The following is a 20677-nucleotide window of genomic DNA, read 5'->3' as shown; positions in this document are numbered from 1 at the left end:
GACATTAAATTAAAGACAGTAGGAACAAGTATAGTTGACATCTGTGCAAAATTTAAAACTAAGGAACGTCCAGTGGTTTCTTTAATCCCAGCCAAATTATGGTTTTTACCACACTCTTCCTTCTAAAATGACAATTTTTTTTCCCTCTCCCTCTCTCAAAAACATTCAGAAGATCACAACCATGCAACTGCAAGGCATCCTGTGCTGTTCCTGTGTGGGCTGGTCATGCCAACAGTCATAATGGGGAGAGGGTGCCAGCTCATCTCTAACGGGTCACTGCCCCGGATTCCTCACTTTTTGGTATTACAAGGATTGGACGGTGCAGTGCCTGGAAGAGGTAATCTCTGGTAATCTCTCACATCTTTCTTTTTTTTCCCAACATAGGGAAGAAATCAGTAAGAGCTAAATTTCCCTGCCAGGATTGTGCAGCACTGGAACATGGTATCCAGGGAAACTGAGCAACTTGCATCCTTGGGGGTTTTCAAGGTTTGCCTTGACACAGTCATGGCTGACCTGAGCTAGTGCCACAGGCAGGGGCTTGGACTAGATCACTTCCAAAGTTCTTCTCCAGTAGATATTTTTAATAGTCTCTATTCTATCATTGGAGAAGTAAGCAATGGCCATTGCTAGTGGCGGGGCAATGATAGCTTAATTGTAAAACTATGACTCATGACATCTATTCACAGTGAGATGGAGTTTTGTTTTTTCTCCTCTTCTTAGGCTGGAAGAGGTTAATGGCTTCTAGTAAACATATCTATTGAGCAGCCAAAGATGTACTTAAAGTAAATGAGCAACTGTTTATTCGGAACAACTACATGCCCTGATGTGTAGTGGTAGTGGAGAAAGCCACAGCTCAAGGCAAAGCTTGCTGTTATCAGATCAATTAGAAGCTAAATTGCATGCACACACTTATGGGGGGGAGAGAGAGAAACAACACAGTTACTCAACTGAGGCTGGCCTGCTCCTGCCCTGAATTAGTGGAACAGGTAGAGGCTGCCCACCCTATACTGCAGGTTTCCCCTGACTCCTGGCCTTCAGTGCCCAGCACCATCCCCAGGACTCCTCTCTGCAGTGTACCCATGGCAAACACTGTCTCACTGGGGAGCAAATCAGGATGCCTTGTGACTCCCTGCATCCCCTTGTTTTCCTCTGTGTTTATTCAGCTGTGAGTATATTTGGAATCACATTGGTGGTGGATGGGTTACTTTGACACTGCAGAAGGGTGTGGTAAAGGCACTGTGTTTTCCGTTTTCCACATTATCTGATTGATACCATTCTTCTTTCCTCTTAATAGAAACAATCCACTATGGCTTTGAGATTGCCTTAACCACATAGGCCACAGGGAAAAAAAAAAGAAAATAGAAAAAATGTTGCATTTTGGCTTTATATATATAAACATAAATAATATTTTCTGTGCAGTTAATCAGACAAAGGTAAATAGAAAATTGTGTATTGCCTCAGATGCAAAATCATTCCTCTACTTTTAATATTTCCACCAAGAACTATTTTGAGTGTTCTTTTCCCAAGGCGGAAAAGAGAAAAATAACTTGAGAAAATACTGATGCTTTCTACCACAATGAAAGGAATGCTTTGCATGCAAAAATATCTAAATGTTAGTAGAAATTAACTTTTCATTTTCCACTCTAAATATCAGTTCAATATAATTCTTTTTCTATAATATTTGGAGACTCTGAGGCATAGTCATTAAAATTGTGAGTATAGTTTCCTGTTTTTAAAACACATTCTGCTATGTAGGCTTAGAAGAGATGGCTTAAAGACTGTACATTGTGATGACAGTAAGGAAGACCCCGTCTTAATCTCATTTTTTGCAGACTACCAATGTCCTTTTGATGTATACCTCTGTGTTATCTCTGAGTTCAATGTCACTAAGGTTGTATAGTCTGTTAAGGTTGTACAGTCTGATAATGGAGAGAAAGTAGGATCTTCTCATACTTCTGGGCAGAGATCATTATCCCTCGGATGTAAAACCAGAATTGGGAACTCTACTTCTCAGGTTATAAGGTAGGGTGGTTGGATATAGTCTGTGGGACAGGCCTTGTGGAGGCCAAGCAGACTGTGAGGAGAACCCTAGCACATGGTGGCTGAAGTATCAGCCTGAACTCTTACCCACCTACACAGCCCACACATTTGTAAGTGAAACCAAGAGGAGATACTGATGCTCTGACAACTGCCACACTGACAAGACAGTGTGTATTGTGCCTTGTTTGTCAGGCAGAATATTCACGTTGATTCTCTTGCTTTTAGCTTGGGAATGAAGTCATGAGACCTCCCCTCTCCTGATCTTCAAGCAAAAAGTGAAAATTAAAGCCTGTATAAGACTCCACTGCATCTATTATTTGTTCATTTGGTACAGACAGCCTGCTTACAGCAGTGCAAGGCAGAAAGGTAAGTTATGACCATCCTAGTAATGTCTTCATTTTACGGTCCAGACCTCAACTTGAGAATCTTCACAGGCAAAGTGAGCTTTAATGAAGTGTGTGGGAAATCATTGGGCAAGTTTGTGCATATTGTTCCCTCTGAGGGACCAGAGAAGAGGGAGTGATATGAGATATTTTATTTCTATTTCACTGTTCTTTTTTCATTTGCTTGCCATTCAATTATTATTTTTAAACAGCTACAGACAATGAGATTCAAATGCAAAGTCCAACTGCTTTTAACATCAACCAGATATCTGATATCTTCTTGGCAATCTGGGATCCAGAAATCAATGAATAAATTGCCATCATCCAGTGAATAAAATAGTCATCTGAGTAAGTACAGCACAGATGTGCCCTTTCACTTCACTAACACGTACTGTATGCCGAATACCTTAAACACGATGCAATTTCATCTTTCATAATACATGAGGGCTTTTTCGTGAAACAACATATGTCTTCAGTTGTCATTGTTTGAAGGTACTGCTATAAACTTGATGGCTATTATTATGCCTGTTGCAGTTGGCTAGTCATTCTAGAAACCGTTTTTTTCTCCTGCTAGTGGAAGGGATCACTTTAATATAAATTAGCTCAATAGAAATATTTATTAAAACAAGAGTCAACAATCTGCTCATCCTAGCATGCATCTTGTACAGTATTAGAGTGAAAGCACACATTATAATGTAACTAAAAAGAAAAATATTGAAATTAAAAAAATAAAGTAATAACAGTAAACAGTCTGCTCAATCAGGCATTCTAACTACTTAGGTGTGTAATTATAAAAATGCCACAATGTTTATGCAAGAGTCTTAAGAATAACAATAAAGTGCAATGTGTTTTCTACCAATTTACTTAAATAAATATGCTATAAGCCCAGCAGGGCTACTCATGTGACAACAGAGGAGTAAACAATGGGAGACGTTTCCTAACAAACATTCACAAGGGCATAAATCCAAGGCTATGGAATATGAGGTTTCATTAGTGTCTGAAAGGATAGTGCTTGGTCTCATTTTCCTTTTGCTGTGTTCCAAGTATTTGTGCAGGAGGGGTGGGTAGTGTAAACAGAGCTTAAAGCTATGACACTCAAGGCTCTCCAGTGTGCTGAGTGAATACGAAATTGAAAAGTTGGGAGGATGCCTGTTTGCATTTAGTGCTTGTATGTGTCTTGCTTTGTCACTGTATCTGTTCTGCTTTTTAAGTCTTGTTTGCTCCTGGCCTAGGAAAGAAATCTAACCTCTGTGTCTTACATCTACATATCTCTCCTAATCATTCAACTTATAGAACAATTTCATCCTCCTTGCATGACATTCTTACTCTTTACAGACCTCTTTCATCTCTAATCTTCCCACTGTGACAGGAAAATGTGCCCTGCAGCAGTGCATTATGATCTCAGAACGTGAGGCTTCTGGCTGGATGAGCAAAAGAGTTTTTAAATGGCAATTTTAAATGTACAAGTTGTGACTGTGTGGTCATCATTGGTCACTATAAGGAAGAGAAAGGCCTCTCTGTAGCTTGACCTGTGGGTTTTCTTCTGCATCATCTAAAATAATACAGGGTGGAAAATATTGCTGATTTGAGGGCTGGCTTTCTTACATGTGTTCTATGCAAGAGTTCACAATAGCAGACTATCAGACTCTGGGTGTTGAGTCTTCACTGTTTGTCACCAGTCTATTTCCTGTGGCATTTCTTCAGATCTGAAACTGACCACCTACTTTAATTTAATAGTCAAAATATTTTTTTCATTATATTTGCGTCACAGTAGTAGTCTACTCCCAGTCCAATTACTTCCCAGAAGTACTACAGCTTGTTTAATGTACCTATCTGAAGTGGAGTCTGTGTTTTTTTCACAGCTGAAAAAATACTCTCTCAAACTGCTATTCAGTAGGATATAGGAGAAACACCACACCCCTACAACACTTTGGTACCGTCACACTCATAACTCACTGGTAGATATCACCTTGCACCCATATCCTCGAGTTGCCCTTGGTGACTTCCTAGCAATAATAGTAAAACTAGTACTAGTAAAAATCCCTTTTTTTGTAGCACTCCTCATGCTTCCCTAAAGTTTCCAAAGGGAATTCTGGAAAAATCGGCATAGTGTTTGCTTTAAGCTATACAAGAAATTTAACACACTTAGAAGTAATCCAGACTTGAGCACAGCTGCCACAAATGACTAGAAATATTGTTAAGTCCATGCAGATTGGGGTCATTAAAGCCTTTGGCGTGAACAGACAAATGCTCTGCATCCTCAGCTCAATGAGCTTGAGAAAAAAGACTCCAAAGAGCTATTGGATCGAAGAAGAACTACAAAGCAACACCTGTGTCACGGTTTGACATGACAGTCTTTTCTGGTAAAGGGGAAGGGGTTGTAAAGATGGCTCCTGTAAGTAGTTACTCGAAACTCTCCCCAGCTCTGAGCCAGATCCAGTTCTGGAGCTGAGCAAATTAGATGACTCCATGCTCACTTTTTAAGAAGAAGCCAGAAGAGGAGGCTTCTTCCCCCTTCTTCTTCCTGTTTCTTCCTTCTTCTGTCCCTTCTTCTTCTTCTGGCTGATCGTGGTGCAAGGAGTAGGATCAGTGAGAGAAACTCTAAGGTCGGTGATGAAAGACAGGAGGAGGCCCCAAGCCAGGGACAGTGACTATGGCCAGAGGAGACCTTGTCCTGTGGGAGGGACTCAATCACTTTACTACAGACCCCAAGCCAGAGGCAGTGATTTTCTTTTTTAAAACTACGGCTGGAAGAGGCCATGTCCCGAGGAAAGGACCCAATATCCACAGCTGTAACTGTGGGAAGGAACCCATGACAAAGCAGCTCATTAAACTTATGCCCAGAAGAGTCCTTGTCCTGAGAGAGGGATCCTATAACTGCAGAAACTGTAACTGTGGCAAAGAATCCATGTCAAAGTTATTCACCAAGGACTGCGTCCCTTGTGAGGGACCTTGTATTGGCAGAAGCCGCAGCTGTTGGGACTGTGTCCTGGGGGAGGAAGCCCGTGTTGGAGCAGAGGAAGAATGCCAAGAGTCATCCTCATCTGAGAAGAGAGAAGTGTCAGAGTCCATCTATGAGAGACTGACCTCATCCCCTATTCCCCGTCCCTCTGAGCTATTGAGGAGGGAGGAGGTGGAGACATCGGGAGCAGTGAGCTGGGCCTGGGAAGAAAGGAGGGATAGGGTAGGGAGATCTTAAGGTGCTGGTTGTAATTTTCTTATCATCCTACTCCCTTTTTGCTTTTATTCTGTTCTGTGTCTTGTAGATTAAATTTTCTTGCTTTCCTCTCTAAGTCGAGTACTGAAGTCTGTTTTGCCTGGAACTGTAACTGGCAGTGAGCCCTCTCTGCCTTTGTCTTAATCCACAACAACCTTGCTTATCTTTTCACTCCCATTTTGCTGGGACCTCTGTCATCCTAACAAGGGTGGGGGTAAATGGGAGCACCGAGCGAGAGACTGTTGTGACGCTGCTGTGCGAGTTGGGCCAAACTACGACAACCTGCAAGCGCAAATCAGCAGCTAAGGATAGGTATTCTTTCAATAACTAATAACGAATCAAGGCTTCCCTGTGCAGGGACAGGCATAAAAAATTAACAAGATCCAGAAAATCATCTGCTGCTTTGATATTAAGAGACATTATCCCTACCAACAAACATATCCCCAAAAGCCTCAGAGAATGAAACACACTTTTAGATCCTTGGTTTCAAGGTGATACACGTCACTTCTTGACTATACAGTCACACCTCTTCAGTTGCTGGGCCTCTTGTTGTGGGGCTATGATTTCTTCCAAAGCATGCATGACATGGAGAGCTGATCCCCTGTACTCGACCAGAGGAGAAAAGCTTTCAAAGCTGACTATATTTGCATTCAGGAGATGGAGGTGAGCAGTGCAGAGATCTGCATGAATGTGCTAATCACACTGAGGTGCTCAGTGAGTCTTGTGACAGTGTGACTCTGTAGCATTGGTACAGCCAACCAGTGATAGCTTATACAGTGGTCCAGTAGCCCCTGCATCCTCAGCCTGCACTGGGACAAGGCCTGAGTCCTCCCAAGTAAACTGTGGGAAAGCTAAATGACTTTTAGGGCATATAAGGAGACTGTGGAAAAATGTTAGAGCGCTGTCAGCACTTGCATGATAAATCCTCTCAGCAGAGCAAATGCTCACAGTCTGAAGGGAAATCTCACCCGTAGCTGTGTGTAAGCCAACTGAGTCTGAAAGGACCAAATTAACCTTGGATAAGAGACTTTTCTGCATGAATGGATAGTGGATTAAAGGAGATATCTGAGTGAGAGCATGGGGAAAGACCAGCTCTGACTGAGCGTTCACTCAGGCCAGCACTGTTTCTCCCACCCCATGCTGCTGTGCCCACAGTTTAAAATTTGTTTATGAGGATTGGTTTTTGGTTCTTTTTTTTTCAGACTCAGTCACTCTCACTTGACAGGCAAGTATAAGAGAACTCCTCCTGCTCCCTGGTGCATGGCCACCTTGACTGTATCCTGCCAGGAGCCCACTGCAGGCCCAAATGCCCACTTGCATTTTGAGAGCAGAGATCAAGTCAAGGAAAAAGGGTGACACTTCATTCAGAGGCCATGCTTGGTATGAAAAGTAGTTCTTGTGTATGATTGCCCTATCATGCCTCATTTTAAAAGCCACTGTACCTTGGTAAGCAAATACTGTTTTGGTAGGGAGAAAAAAATACATCTTTAATTTGATATTTTTATATTAAGGTTCAGTCACTTATCCCTTACGTGGGAACTGCCTGTTTTGACATCAGAAAGCTGTGCATTGTCAAGCTGAATACAAGCCATTGCTTTCAGGGTGAAAAGCTTACATCCATCAGGCTCCAGCTCTATCAGGGATAGCAGCACCGAGAGTCCATGAGTGCAGTAACCCTTTTTGGACATCATCATACACATTCACAGACTAGTGTGGGATCCACATTGCTGTCTATGAACTGGATGATACATTCCAGCTATACCTCACTTGCTGCAAGGAGAATAAAGATAGCTTATGGCAACTGGTGGCATTTACAGCACAAACAGTGGCTGCAGCCTATTGGCTGATGCAGGTTCAGCGATTGCCTGACAGACCGAGATAAGACCATTCTTTGTCAAGATGCTTCCAAGCTACTGACACTGTAAAATCAAAAGCTACCTGGAAAAACTACTCAGTGTTGTTAACATCTTCAAAAATGTCATGCACAGAAAAAAAGACAACAATCAATATGCATATTCAGAGCAGGAACTACAAGCAGGACGACAAAATCAATGGGTTTTTAAGACTCAATATAACCTAGAAGCTGCCTTGAACCATTTCTTTCAGGGTTCCTTTTGTGTAACTTTGGAAAGGAAGGAGTAGCTAACTTGCTGTTGCATTGCACACTCTCCCATGGCACCAAAATGGTTTTCTTACAGTCAAAGACATACAATAACAGTCTTAGATGTCTTTTAAGTTGAAATTTGGGTCCAGCCTGCTGTGTAATGAGCAAAGATCAGGGAATCACAAAGATGCTTATGACCATTTTTTGATTCTCTGAATTTGACTGGAGACTAAATAGATTAGACCAGATTGCAGTCTGCCCTCATTAAACTAAAAATATTTTACTGCAGCTTTGCAAATGGCAAGATTGACATAACATCCACTCCATTATATTTAAGTTTTAATATATACTTATAAGCAAATCTGTTATTTGCCATACTTTTGAACTAATGCAACGTAAAGAAAACTGCATTGATCTTGATTTATCAAGGAGCAACATGAAATTAATACAAAAATACATATATTTATAGTTTTTAAGCAGCATCTGGAGTTAATAACAACTGAAGTTTGGGGTCCATTATAACTGAAGCTTGGACTATTCATTTTTATGTACAGGACAAACCCCCTGAGGTTTCTGTGACCAAGATTTTACAACCAGAGACAAGAAATGTTGCCACTACTGGAAACATACATATTCATATCAAGTCAATTAAAGAAGGAAAATAATTACCTTCCAGGAACATGCCTAGAAAAACACAAAGGTAGGATTAGATTAGTCAAAGGGAGATAGCAACTACAAAAGAAATGGTTACAATGCCTTCATTTTCCAATACCCGTGTAGGGTTACAACTAGCACCGAGGAGATCCAGCAAATAAAGCAAACTATTTGCTGAAAGCTGGAATTTCACTAGCCTGGATTTGAGCTGGCTAAGAAATACTTTTCGCATCCTGCAGAATTTAAGATTTGTCTTCTCCTTCCCATTACTTTCAGTAGAATGGAATCCAAAATTTAACAAAGACTTTTTATGAAGCTTGAAGGTCATTCCTAGCAGGTAGGTCCTTGGAGGATCTTCCCAGTCTTAAGGAAGTATGGTTTGGTGTGACTGTGCTGTCATTCTCTGCTTCTCAGGTGGAAGAGGCTTCTGTAGTCAAACTCTTTCCCTCTCCCTTTGGCAAAATTTACACACCGGACAAGAGAGATAGTACAGGTTAAAGTTCAGTGGGAAATGATTTCATGAAGCATTTTGATTTCAAATAAAAAGTGTTTTTCTTTCTTTCATAAAAGGAAAACGTGACCCCCACTCTGTAATAGTTCTATTTTGCATGCAAACAAACACAGTTCCCCAGCAGCAATAGTTCTGTTTTGCATGCAAGCATATGCACGTTTCCTTTCGTTATTGTTTGTAGAGTATTTTGAATACGAAATTGTGTTTGGTATGAAGTGGTACTATAGTTTGCCCCAGGTTTGTTTGCTTGGTAATCTGTGTGCTCTATCTGGTCCTGAGACACTTTGTGCTGCTATGAAGCAGCATCTCTTTCTGCTCCCTCCATGTCTTGTACTTTCTTGGTGTGTGAAAAAGCATTTATTCACTGTATTTTGCATTGCATTTTTAAATGGACATGGTCTCAGCCATCCTATGTGACAAGAAGGATTAGTCTGACCTGCTCTATGAATCTGTCCCTGCCCCTTCAGTTGCCCTTTCTTTTTTATCTTAGATAGAGGAAGTAAAAAAGCCAAGCATCAAAACTGAAATAATTATGTTAATATCTGTAAATGACATGAATGTGCTTCTGAAACCCAGATACTCTACTTTTCCGCTATTTCCACTGTCAGAAAGACACCTCTCACAAATACTTGTCATTGGAAAAAGCGTACATGAAGGAGGCACATAGGGAGGTAGACAGCTACCTAGAAGAAAGGACAAAAGAGGCAAATGTGGAAAACTTTTGTTTGAACTGCACTGAACAATATTTTCTGGAGACTTTCACAATGGAGTCAAAAGACTTTCTTTTTAGCAGGTAATTGTAGTCTGTCAAACTGTGGTGATGGACAAGCAAACAAAAACATCATTCATAAAACATATCCACGGTACACATTCTACAACCAACTGGATCAGCTGGCAGTGTAGGATGAGCCTTCTGACAAGACCTGGGAAGTCTGAGCATCTATGCTCTAACCCTGATTATTATTTATTATTTATTATTTATTATTTATTATTTATTATTTATTCACTTTGTTCTGCTTAAGCTGGGACATACAGACCATGCTTTTTAGAGTATATTTGAACAGGCAAAATGGACATCTGTCAATGGGTTTACCTCGTGTGAAAGCACTTACCATAGTCAACTAGGGGATATGTGTCAGGGCGGTGCTTGCAGTGATTGCTAAATTCAGAGCTGTCTAAAGCTTGAGCTCATCCGAAAGAGCACATAGCCCAGGGTTCTACAAATCATGATGCCTATTGCAGCTGTGTTGATCTTGCTTGCCTACAGCCATACTTGAGGGTAAGCCCCTGAAGTCAGCCTTGCTTACTGTAATGCTACCAGGAGGCAAAACACCCAACAGAATAACCTAGTTGAGCAATAGGCCTCTCTTTGCCTATTGATTACCGGTAATAAGATTCCTGACTGCATGAAGCAGATTTCTTTTCATGCTGCCAGCTGACACTGCTGTTTGTTTTTTTTTTTTCCAAGAAATCATCTTTTTTTTTTCTCTCTCTCTTTGTCCTTAAAGTGGCATGATGTGAAACTTTTCTGAAGAAGAAAGCACACAGCTGCAGTTAACTTGGGAATAAATATGCTCTCAAGAGCAAAAGGCTGGGCTCTGAACTAATCACAGCAATATGGCTTCTGTTTTGGACCTGTCCAAAGAGAGACATAGGAAGCTGGAATTCACATCCACCCGGAGAATAACATGCAGACAAATCTATATATATACCAGAAAATCTTTTAAGCAGACAAAGCCTACAAGAAATAAAAGAGGAACATATCTCATTCTAACTTCAACTAAAGGAGTTTGATGATGATCTTCACATAGATATGAAGCTGAGAATTTAGACTTATCATCTTGCTCAGGAATGGGAAGTTGATGCTGAAAGATAGGTATAAATGGTGTATTCAGACCAGAATGTTTTCAATATGTTGGTCAAACTGCATGTTTAAAGGAGAGAAGAAATGTTTCCCTGACTTGGCCAACTAGGCTTGAGTTGGATTCCCAGGTCTTGGCTAGAGTAACTTTTAGTTTATTCATCACTTTTTCCTGAATTGATTTACTTAAATGTCAGTGTCAGACTAGCAGCTGTATGGTTTTTGCAGCAAAACCCAAAACTATTGAGGATCAATGACATAGTGACAGTGTCACTACAAGCTGAGTGACCCAATAGTCTGACCTCAACATCAATCAGAAAGAAATTCTTTCATGTTTCTTCCCTGAACTTTGTTTTTTTCTATTTGTGCTTAAGCTTCCATTTCTCTATTTTTATAAGTGATCTGTGAAGCAGAAGCCATAGCCTGTGAAGGAGACTCTGCGAGTATTTCAGCTATGAATTACTGTCATATTATTACTGAACTTCATTTTTGTGCAGCTTTTACACGGTGTTGTTGTCCCCGATGAAATAAATGATGATACTGAGCAAATTTTCTATATTTTCTCAGCTTATAATGAATTCTAATTTTATTTCTCAGCATAATGAAGGCTCTACATCTAGTTTACTCATGATTTATATTGTATTCAAAGATATGAGTCTTCATGAAGCCTACTGGCTAATAATTAATTAAGCTCATTTTAAGTCATTAATCTATTGTTCTACATGATCTTTCCAGAACATGTTTAAAGATATCTGATGTAATGTTTATTCTCAGACCTTTTAATGCAAGTCTTCTCTGTAAGTGCCTGTCTTCATTTTCCACTTGCATCACCTGCAAATGATTGTCTATATTTGCCTAATGGTTTACAGCAACCCTTTAAAAATTAGATACTTGAGGTCAACCCATTTAAGATTTTTTTTTTCTAAAACTCTAGTATTCCAACCAAGCACCATAGTATACTTTCTGAACAGAAAGCCAAGTGCACTAAATGTATTGGTGTTATGATTGCCCAAACTCATTTGCTGTGGTATTGAGGACTGACACACAAATGACCCTGGGTTTCAGTACATGGAAATTACTTGTAATTATTCTATATTTTCCAGCCCTCAACCTGTTCATCTCATAACTCTTTGGTAGAGGTTGTAGCATTATCAGGGGAAGTTCTGAGATCTCTGTTGGAGCTCTCCAATTTGCAGCTGAGTAGCTGACCCATTTTTGTTTAGGGCAATGTGTCTTTGGTTATAAAATCAATATTCTTTATAAGCCTCTTTCAGGGGGACAAATTGATGTATTTTTTACTCTATGTGACATTTTTAAACTGATAGTCAGACAATATTTGCCCAGCATTTTTTAATCTCCATTTCATGAAAAATGAAGGTCTTTGACTAAGAATTTCTATTTGATTTATACTCACAATTTCTCTCAACACATTTCAGCCTAGCTGATACCAAAACATGAACATTAGCTTTAAGCATTACCAAAGATTTCTGCGTGATTTAATAGTGAGAGAGGATGTTGGTTTTCCTCATGATTTTTTAATTTCTCATAAACTGAATATCACATTCACTAGCTTTCATTTGAAATCAATTACTTTGAAAACCTTTAGGAACTGAGACCTTGAAAGAATATCCTAGCATAATTTCTGTCACTCTATCTAATCTTGATGCTCTCTCTCATTAGTTAGAATCATTACTATATCCCAAAGTAGCAACTTTGTGCAGTAAAATAGCATTGTATTGCTCAATCTACCTGCTAGGTAGGAGTCCTCTGAATTTTTCCTGCATATTCTACCAAAGTTTGTGGGGGGGGGGGGTTATGTTTATTAACAGTAATGAATCAATAGAGCTGTAAAAGTATAACTATTTAACTACCCCAAGTCATCAAGAAAAGAATGTTTTCTTTAATTCCTAGGCCATAATCTTTAAAAATGGACAGAAACTAAATCAGAAATGAAAAGGATTTGAGCCTCACTTGTCAAGGGGAGGTTCCTACCTGTTCTTACTGAAGCATAGGAAGTTTTTTGCTATTGGCTCTCTTGAAGAAAGGGTCAAATCTTAATTCCAAAGGAGGAGAGATTATTTAGCTGGTTTGTATTGTTATTTAAAATAAAAATAATGCAGTTGAATAGGCTTGTGGTGATCTGAAGAAGCTGCTTGATAACAAGACATTCTCCTTTTTCCAAAAGTGTAAATCTCTAGAAATTAGGTGATCTTGCTGACCACAGCAGTAAATCTACATATATTAAGGACATATCTCTTAAGACCCATGGAAGCCAAAGCTACTCATCAAGGTCTCTTCCATGGCATAAACATCTTGCTAAGAAAAAAATATTAAAAGATTTTACAAATCATCAAGGTTGTGCCTGCTCCTACTATCAGTCTGAAGAATCTCCTGGCAAAGAGCCAACCAAACATAACCTCATTTTCATCTTTGGTCAGCAATCTAACTGAAAAACCTGCTCTTGATACATAGACTACATTTTTATATGACTACTTGGGCAATATTTTTCCCAGTACTTTCTCTAGTTCAATCAGTCTGAATAGTCACGTTGTATACTGAAGTGGGTTTTTTTGTTACCTTCAGGACAGAACTAGGGACTTTCATTCCAGCTCAGGCTGGGGTGAGCTACACAATAGCCCAATTTTTACAGCTGCTGAGTACAAAATTGATACTAGTTGCCCTCCAGCTTGCTCTCAGAGCAAGGTAATTGCAATATTTATCTTCAATGTGCAGTTTGTTGCTTTCCACTTCAAGTCAATCTAGTCCCTCTTATTCTCTTTTCTTTTTGCCTTTCCAGTGGGTAACAGATGTAATGTAAAGACTTTGCTGTACAGGGAAATGAGCACTGTACTCGGAGTATAAATGAAAACCATAAAGTAATCTTAACAAATTAGCTATGAAAAACAGAAATTAAAAAATATTGCAAGAAGAGATTAAAAAACAAAAAAAAACCCCACCCCCCAAACAAAAGAAAAATGAGGAAACCCTTTATATCATCCAACTCATGTAAGATAAGAGCTCACAAAGGAACTCTTCTAAATGGTTGATAAATGTGTAAGCAAAGACTTCCTTATTAGGACTAGTCCCAACAAACATTATCAGGAGTACATGTAGGTGTCTTATAAAAAGTTAAGAGTCCTGTCTAGGAGCATGCCACTGTGGGAAATAATCAGCTAGTGTTAGAGCAGCTATGCTCTTCACAGGCTAACCAGACCTCCAGAGGACATCTCTTGTGATTCTCACACATATCTTCAGTTTCAGAGCTAGTGCTGGTCAGGACACACTGAAATGTTTACCTGTGTACAAGTATAACACACATGCACATTTTTATAGCCATTTTTTCTTAAACATTTTGTCCCAACAAATTACTCAGGATTTTTTCAGAATTTGAAGTTCTGTTTCTTGGTAAACAATTCAGATGGGTCACATACTGTAACTTGCAGTTCAGCTGCTGGCTGAGGATGTAAAGCAGCATGAAATCTATTTTTATCACTATTGAAAGAATTGTGGAGTCACTGCTTTCATGTCACACTAGTTTCTGTCTTGACTTTTAGAAGGACAGATAGCTTTCTCTTGCTCTAGTTATTACTTTCTGAGATAAGCTATTGAAATTCAATGGTGGTGTGCCAATTGAACCAGCTAAGGATGCTACCTTCTATTTGCTCTTTCAGTTTCTGAAGAATGTGGGATTCAAATTCCATTGGGATTACTCTTTTATATATGCAGTCAAAAATGTCCCTATTTTTTTTTCTCCCACTTTTTCCCAGAGCAATATAAGAGCTATGTGTTGATGAATGCTGCAAAAATGTGTTTCAAAAAAGTAGATTAGAAATAATAATTTGAATAAATTTTATTTATTTCAGCTATGGTTCCAACAACTTTAGTTGTATTTTCTAGCAATGTTACAGGAGCTTATTTGCAAAGAAAGTGGTAAGGTGGTGTTGCAAACTGTCTTGTAAAATCTTGCATATTCTTACAAAAATAACCCAAATAGCTAACAAGTTTTGAAGCAATAGCTATAGGGCAAAAGCTACAGTACATTAAATCACACAGCAAGAGCAGTAAATTGTCATAGTGAACACCCCAACACATATACAGCCTGTAGATTTCTCAGAAAAAGCTATTCATCAGAAAAAGAATGTAATCACTTAAAGATGTGAGGAGTTATATCTGTAAAGGACTCATTTGCTGTAATGCAGAAGCAGTTGGAGCAGACACATTGAACGGAATAGAACTGTGTTAAACACCTTGTCTCCAAGTGATTGCTGAGCACCACATGGTACCAAGAATAAAAATAGATTAAGTAGAGGAATGGAGAACTTCAAATCTCTAGAGCCAAAACTCTCCAGAAATATGGAAGACAACTGAAGGAAATTCAGTAGGCAGTTTGTTTTGTGTTTGTAGGCAAGCCGTGCCAATAGAAATGAAGATATTCAGAAGATATCTTTGTTTTTGACAGCAACTGGTTCTGAAAAGCGTGTTGCATTCAATAATTTTCTGTTAAGTAGAGCAGAGACTGACTGTGAAGTGGTAGTACAGAAAGAAACCCTAAATTCCATGTAAAAATGAAACATATGTGTGAGATTAGCTTAGAGTAATCAGTCTTGCAATTTTGAGGGATAACTAAGAGGAGACCATGTCCTAATGGGAGCTGGGAAGAAAATGTAGAGAAACTACAGGAAAATCCAGAGTGAAGCTCTTATAAAGTGCTGCTGATGTGTGTTAGGGAGGAAGAAAGTCACTTGCCACAGTCCACATAGTGATCACAGTCCTTTGACACTGCAGGCCTGATTTGATATGCAAAAATATCACCAGAACCCAAAGTCCTAAAGCTAAAAAGGGATGCAGAGCTCTGTCTTGGATCAAAACAAGAACAAAGCAGCTTGCATACATTGGACAACCACTATTAAAATGGATGATGTCCAGAAAAAGAAATATATATACAAAAGGGGAATGAGTTTCACCATGCTTTTAATTGATTGCAGATATTCCCAACGTGTGGCCAGTGCGGGCAAAGGATGACAAGTGTGCCTCTAGCTCAGATGAACTCCACATAGCAGCAACAAATAATGCTCTGCCAAAATATGAAGACTGTCAACCTGAAAGTAAATATGACAGCTATTATTTCAAAGCTGCACACTGACACATAAACCACTATTCCCAGAAACTCTATTAAAAGAGATTAAAGAAAAGCCTCTCAAGTAGAAGATAAACTGATGAAGAGTGTTATTTACACATCGACTAAAGAAATATGTGAGATAGAGCCACAGTTAAACAGCAACAAGGGCATGAATGCTATTTCTTGAGTTAGAAGGATGCTAGTTCCTTTATCTTACACAGGGTGTTGATCCTGAAATGAAAGAAGCCAAAAAAAGAAAGGATATATAGAGAACATCTCAAGAGAGGGTGCTTTTGCTCCTGGTGGACTACTACAGAGCTGACAGTGCCCTCCCAGTTCTAGAGCAGTGTTGTGTGCATCATCCTGATGCACTTTGAGACTCTCGCACCAAAGGGATCCGTATGGCAAAATAAATGACTTGCTGCTTCTTGATGTTAATATTCATGTATCAGAGGAGACATACAAGTTCAGATGTCAGTAGCATCATGGACTAGCTAGACATTGTTGTGAAGATAGAGTAGCAGACAGGCTCAAAGTTCCTGAAATCCCATGTTACGTGAACACTGCTCCCTTATCATTCACGGGCTGCTCTGGGGAATAACTATGTGGTATCTGGGCTGTTCAGAGATGTGTGCTCAACACTGTCTGTGTGGTAGTTCCTAGTCCACAGGAGAAAAAGGGAATGAAACAGTCATTGCCAAGGTCATTACTGCAGAGTGGTGACTGAACAGCACAGGGAGCTTGAATTCATACAATTGACTGTTTCTATTCTTCTACAATGTCCCAGTTGGTATTTTCTTGTAGCCAGTGTTGGGATTTTAGAAACTAGATCGCTTATGCAATAAAACAGAGCAGTGGCTAAAGTTTCTCTGCCTGATTTGGGTAGCAAAGCTAAGTGAAATAAGTCCATCTTTTTTTTTTTCTTTTTTTTTTTTGGTCTCCAATATAAAATACTTCAGTGAAAATACACAGGAAATTTTCTGTCTTCATCAACAACTGGAAAGTAGAAGGCCAACTTTCTTTTTTCAGTTGTAAGTTTTGATTTTCCTGTCTTTTGAAAAAGATGGGGGTTTTTTTGGCTACAAAAGAAATTGCAAGAGAAATCATTAGCAGAGTTTTCCACCCAGCTCAAGTGTCATTCTTCAAACATGTCTATTCTTTTCAGCTTCCTTCTGATGGTGATGTTAGAGTAGCCAATTTGTAAAATTTGGTAACTGTTATCATTGGTGATAGGAATTGCCCTGAAACATTGCATTTGTCCGACAAATCCATTTCCTCTTTTAATTAGGATTGATGTACAAGTTGCATCCTGGTGTTAAATCAGTCTCCAGCTGGCTCTGAACTTTTTGCAGTTCATTACAGGAATTACAATTCTTTGACTGGTTCCTCCAGTGTAGCTTTCCTGCTTTAAAGAGAGTGGCAGTAGTTGGTTTCAATAGAGCAGACAACTGAGTCAATGTCATTTTCCTTTTAAATAAATATTCTCTAGAAGGTGCTGTTCATCAGAACTAATGCTCTGGATGTTGTAATTTCACAGCAAAACCAAATGTGCAGGATAGGACATGTTGAGCTTGTTGGGCTATATGTTATCCATGAGTTTGCCAAATTTGTATTGTCAGCTACTCTGGCTGCTGCTTGGTTTCCAGATCAATGTGAGTAGGTTTTCATAGATAAAAAGTAAATAACCTGTGGTATACCTGTCTGAGAAAGACTCTCTCGGTTAACATGTAACAGCTGCAATTGCACCATGAAGGAGCAGTGAAGAGGTAGCTGTCAGGTTGCTCACACTTGGGACCACAAGTCTTTTGTTCCCTAAATAGGTATTGGACTCATATCTTTAGCTTTCCCTGTAAAGTCTGCTTAATTTTGCTGCTGAGAGGAGAAAAGTGAAGTATGATGTGTGTTGACACTGAAGAAGGTGAGGAGAGTAGCTAGGACCAAATACAGTGGTCACCATGCATAGATACTGATTTTGCCTTCAGAAGAAATGTAAATAAAAGCAATTTCTATATATTGATAGTAATTTTTCCTGCATAAAACAGAGGTCATACATGACTTTGAAAGGCAAAGATTTGGACACGATAATTTAGTGACGTGACTGAATGTTAGGACCAAGTATTTAATCACATAGGAGTAGCTGCATACCTCATTGACTATGAAAACTCTCCATGCACTCTTTTTGGAGTGTGCCACATATTGCAAAGCACGTTACCCTGTAAATATTAATGATAAGCAGTTTAAGATCACTAGTTGCCTTCTTTTCAGAACAGCTGAGATGTGATGATTTTATTTCTGCCTTATTGGACTTGCCCTTTTGGGGCCATTTAGTCGATCCTAGCTTGCTGGATTAGGAATCTCTTGAGCAATTACAGTTCACTGTGTTCGTTTTGATATACCCTCATAGAAGCCATTAATTGCCCAATGACTCCAATCAAACTGGTTACATATGAAACTCATAAGTGGAACATAATGTAAAGTTTAAAGAATATAAACAGTATTCAGGTGTTATGATTTCTTCATCCAACTTTTCTACTGACTTGACTCAACTCTACAATAGCAAAAATATTGTATTATATATTTTATTATATATAACATATAACATATAACATAAAATAGATGGCATTATCTATAATATTATATATCATATATCATATTATATATATTATATGTTTATATTGTACTTCATGCAGATTTCTTTTATCCCATGGGTTTTAAGAAGTTACACAGCTACAGTCTTGTACTCAAAGACCTGAAGAAAGGGTTTGGTTTACAAATATATAAATGGTCCTGTGTGACCTGATCTAGGTTAACCTACTTCTGCAAGGAGTTGGACTAGATGATCTCTAAAGATCCCTTCCAACCTTACCATTCTATGATTCTATGATATTAAACGTCACCGCAGGGAGGGAGCAGAGAAGTTTGGGGCATAAAAGTCCACAGGGAGAGGGAGATAAAGGGGGGTTTTAGCTTTGTTAGCCTTTTAGCCTTTTGAGACTCCTCTTCTCTTCTCTTCTCTTCTCTTCTCTTCTCTTCTCTTCTCTTCTCTTCTCTTCTCTTCTCTTCTCTTCTCTTCTCTTCTCTTCTCTTCTCTTCTCTTCTCTTCTCTTCTCTTCTCTTCTCTTCTCTTCTCTTCTCTTCTCTTCTCTTCTCTTCTCTTCTCTTCTCTTCTCTTCTCTTCTCTTCTCCTCTCCTCTCCTCTCCTCTCCTCTCCTCTCCTCTCCTCTCCTCTCCTCTCCTCTCCTCTCCTCTCCTCTCCTCTCCTCTCCTCTCTTCTTCTCTTTTTTCTCCTCAAGTTGACTTAGAGAGATAAAGACGCAGCAGGGAGAAAGAGACTGAAGAATGAGATGAGAGTCTGTACTCCCAGTACAGACCTGACAGCACTGTACTGCCCTTCCTTCAGCAAGATAGGAATGTCTTCTTGGTAAGAATTGCACTTTTTTTCTCTGTGGCAATGAATCCCTGGGATAAGTACTGCTGGCATTCTATCATATATTAGCGCTGCTGCAGCAAATGTGTTTAGCAACAGCAATCTTGAATCTGTTATATTTATCGCCTTAACAAATTCCTACAAATCAAATTCTGACCCCTAGACTTTGCAAAACTGCTTTTGGTGAAAGTCCCTGGGAGGGACTTCAACAGGCAAACATCAAGCTTTCACCCTTCACGCAACACCTTCCCACATGGCAAGTTTGCTAGCAATGTGGAGGAGGGAAAGTGTAGCGTTGAATCTCTATTGGAGCTTGGACCAGAGAGAGGTACTGTAGCAAGAGCAGCATGTTCAGAGGGATTGTCTGTGTTGTCTGGGGCACATTTAAGCAAAAAATCCAGTTTGAGAATCCATGGCATTAGATAGCATCTGAGCTAGAGTGTTTAGGACCCTAACTGTTATTCAGTTTTGTCATCCATTGAAGTGGAATAATAACTCCTTTTTATGTAGTCTTTATATATGAAGAAATGTATGAAGTTTAGTTTACAATCTTTCCACTTGTTTTAATTAATTCAAAAGGAATGATATAGACACAGTATACATTATTTCTCATGTTTTGTTATAAACAAAGTAGTTACAAATACCTTAGCCTTCTCTTTATCATCTGGTATATCAATTAACACTTACCTAATTCTTCTTTCTACTTTTTTTCTACTTTTATCAATTGCTACTTGGTTTTCACAAACAAAAGATCTGCTATTAAATTCCACCGAATATATACTGTTATGCTTCCACCAAAAATATGTAGATGTAAGTCACACAGACACCAGAGAACATAGTGAAGAATAAAACACAATATATTAAAAAATCCACTCATTCAGAAATGAATAAGCAATATATTGCTTTCAAGTACTGGATGTCATAAAACTCTAGAATCATAGAACACCTCCATTATTTTTGTCTGAGTAAGTTTTCCTTGCCTTTTTAGATTTTTAACTGGAATATCATACATTGATTCTATATAAATTTACATATGGAAATAACTTTACACACAAGTAATCTTGTTTAGTTCAAACAGAACTAATGAATACATAATGTTACCCTAGTGCATATTTGAAAGGAGTATGTTTTCACTTTTATATGGAATATGTGTTGTTCTTTGTTAAAAGAAGGAAATATACACACATACATATATAAAAAGAGAGAAGGAAAAACATGCAAGCTGAAAGCAAAATTCCTGTTTGCCCTTCAGTTTACTAAAACAATGTTATTTAATACATATTAAACAAAAAAGCCAAATCATGTTATCCTAATGTTGGCTATTTTCCTAATGAGATTTGGTTTATCCTCCTCTGCTTTTA

General features: G+C 38.8%; 1 protein-coding gene across 1 annotated transcript in view; it reads left to right on the top strand.

The window, feature by feature from the left end:
• IQCM (IQ motif containing M) overlaps positions 1 to 15913 on the top strand; it is a 139858-nt gene extending 123945 nt beyond the window's left edge. Inside the window, 1 exon segment of the mRNA XM_061993183.1 lies at positions 15756 to 15913. Within this exon segment, the coding sequence (XP_061849167.1) occupies positions 15756 to 15913 (158 nt within the window).
• The last annotated feature ends 4764 nt before the right edge of the window (positions 15914 to 20677 follow it).

The sequence above is a fragment of the Colius striatus genome, chromosome 3, assembly GCF_028858725.1.
Source record: "Colius striatus isolate bColStr4 chromosome 3, bColStr4.1.hap1, whole genome shotgun sequence".
NCBI classification, from domain to species: Eukaryota; Metazoa; Chordata; class Aves; order Coliiformes; family Coliidae; genus Colius; species Colius striatus.
Note: the sequence above shows the minus strand (reverse complement) of the source record. Positions and strands in the feature narration are given on the sequence as shown.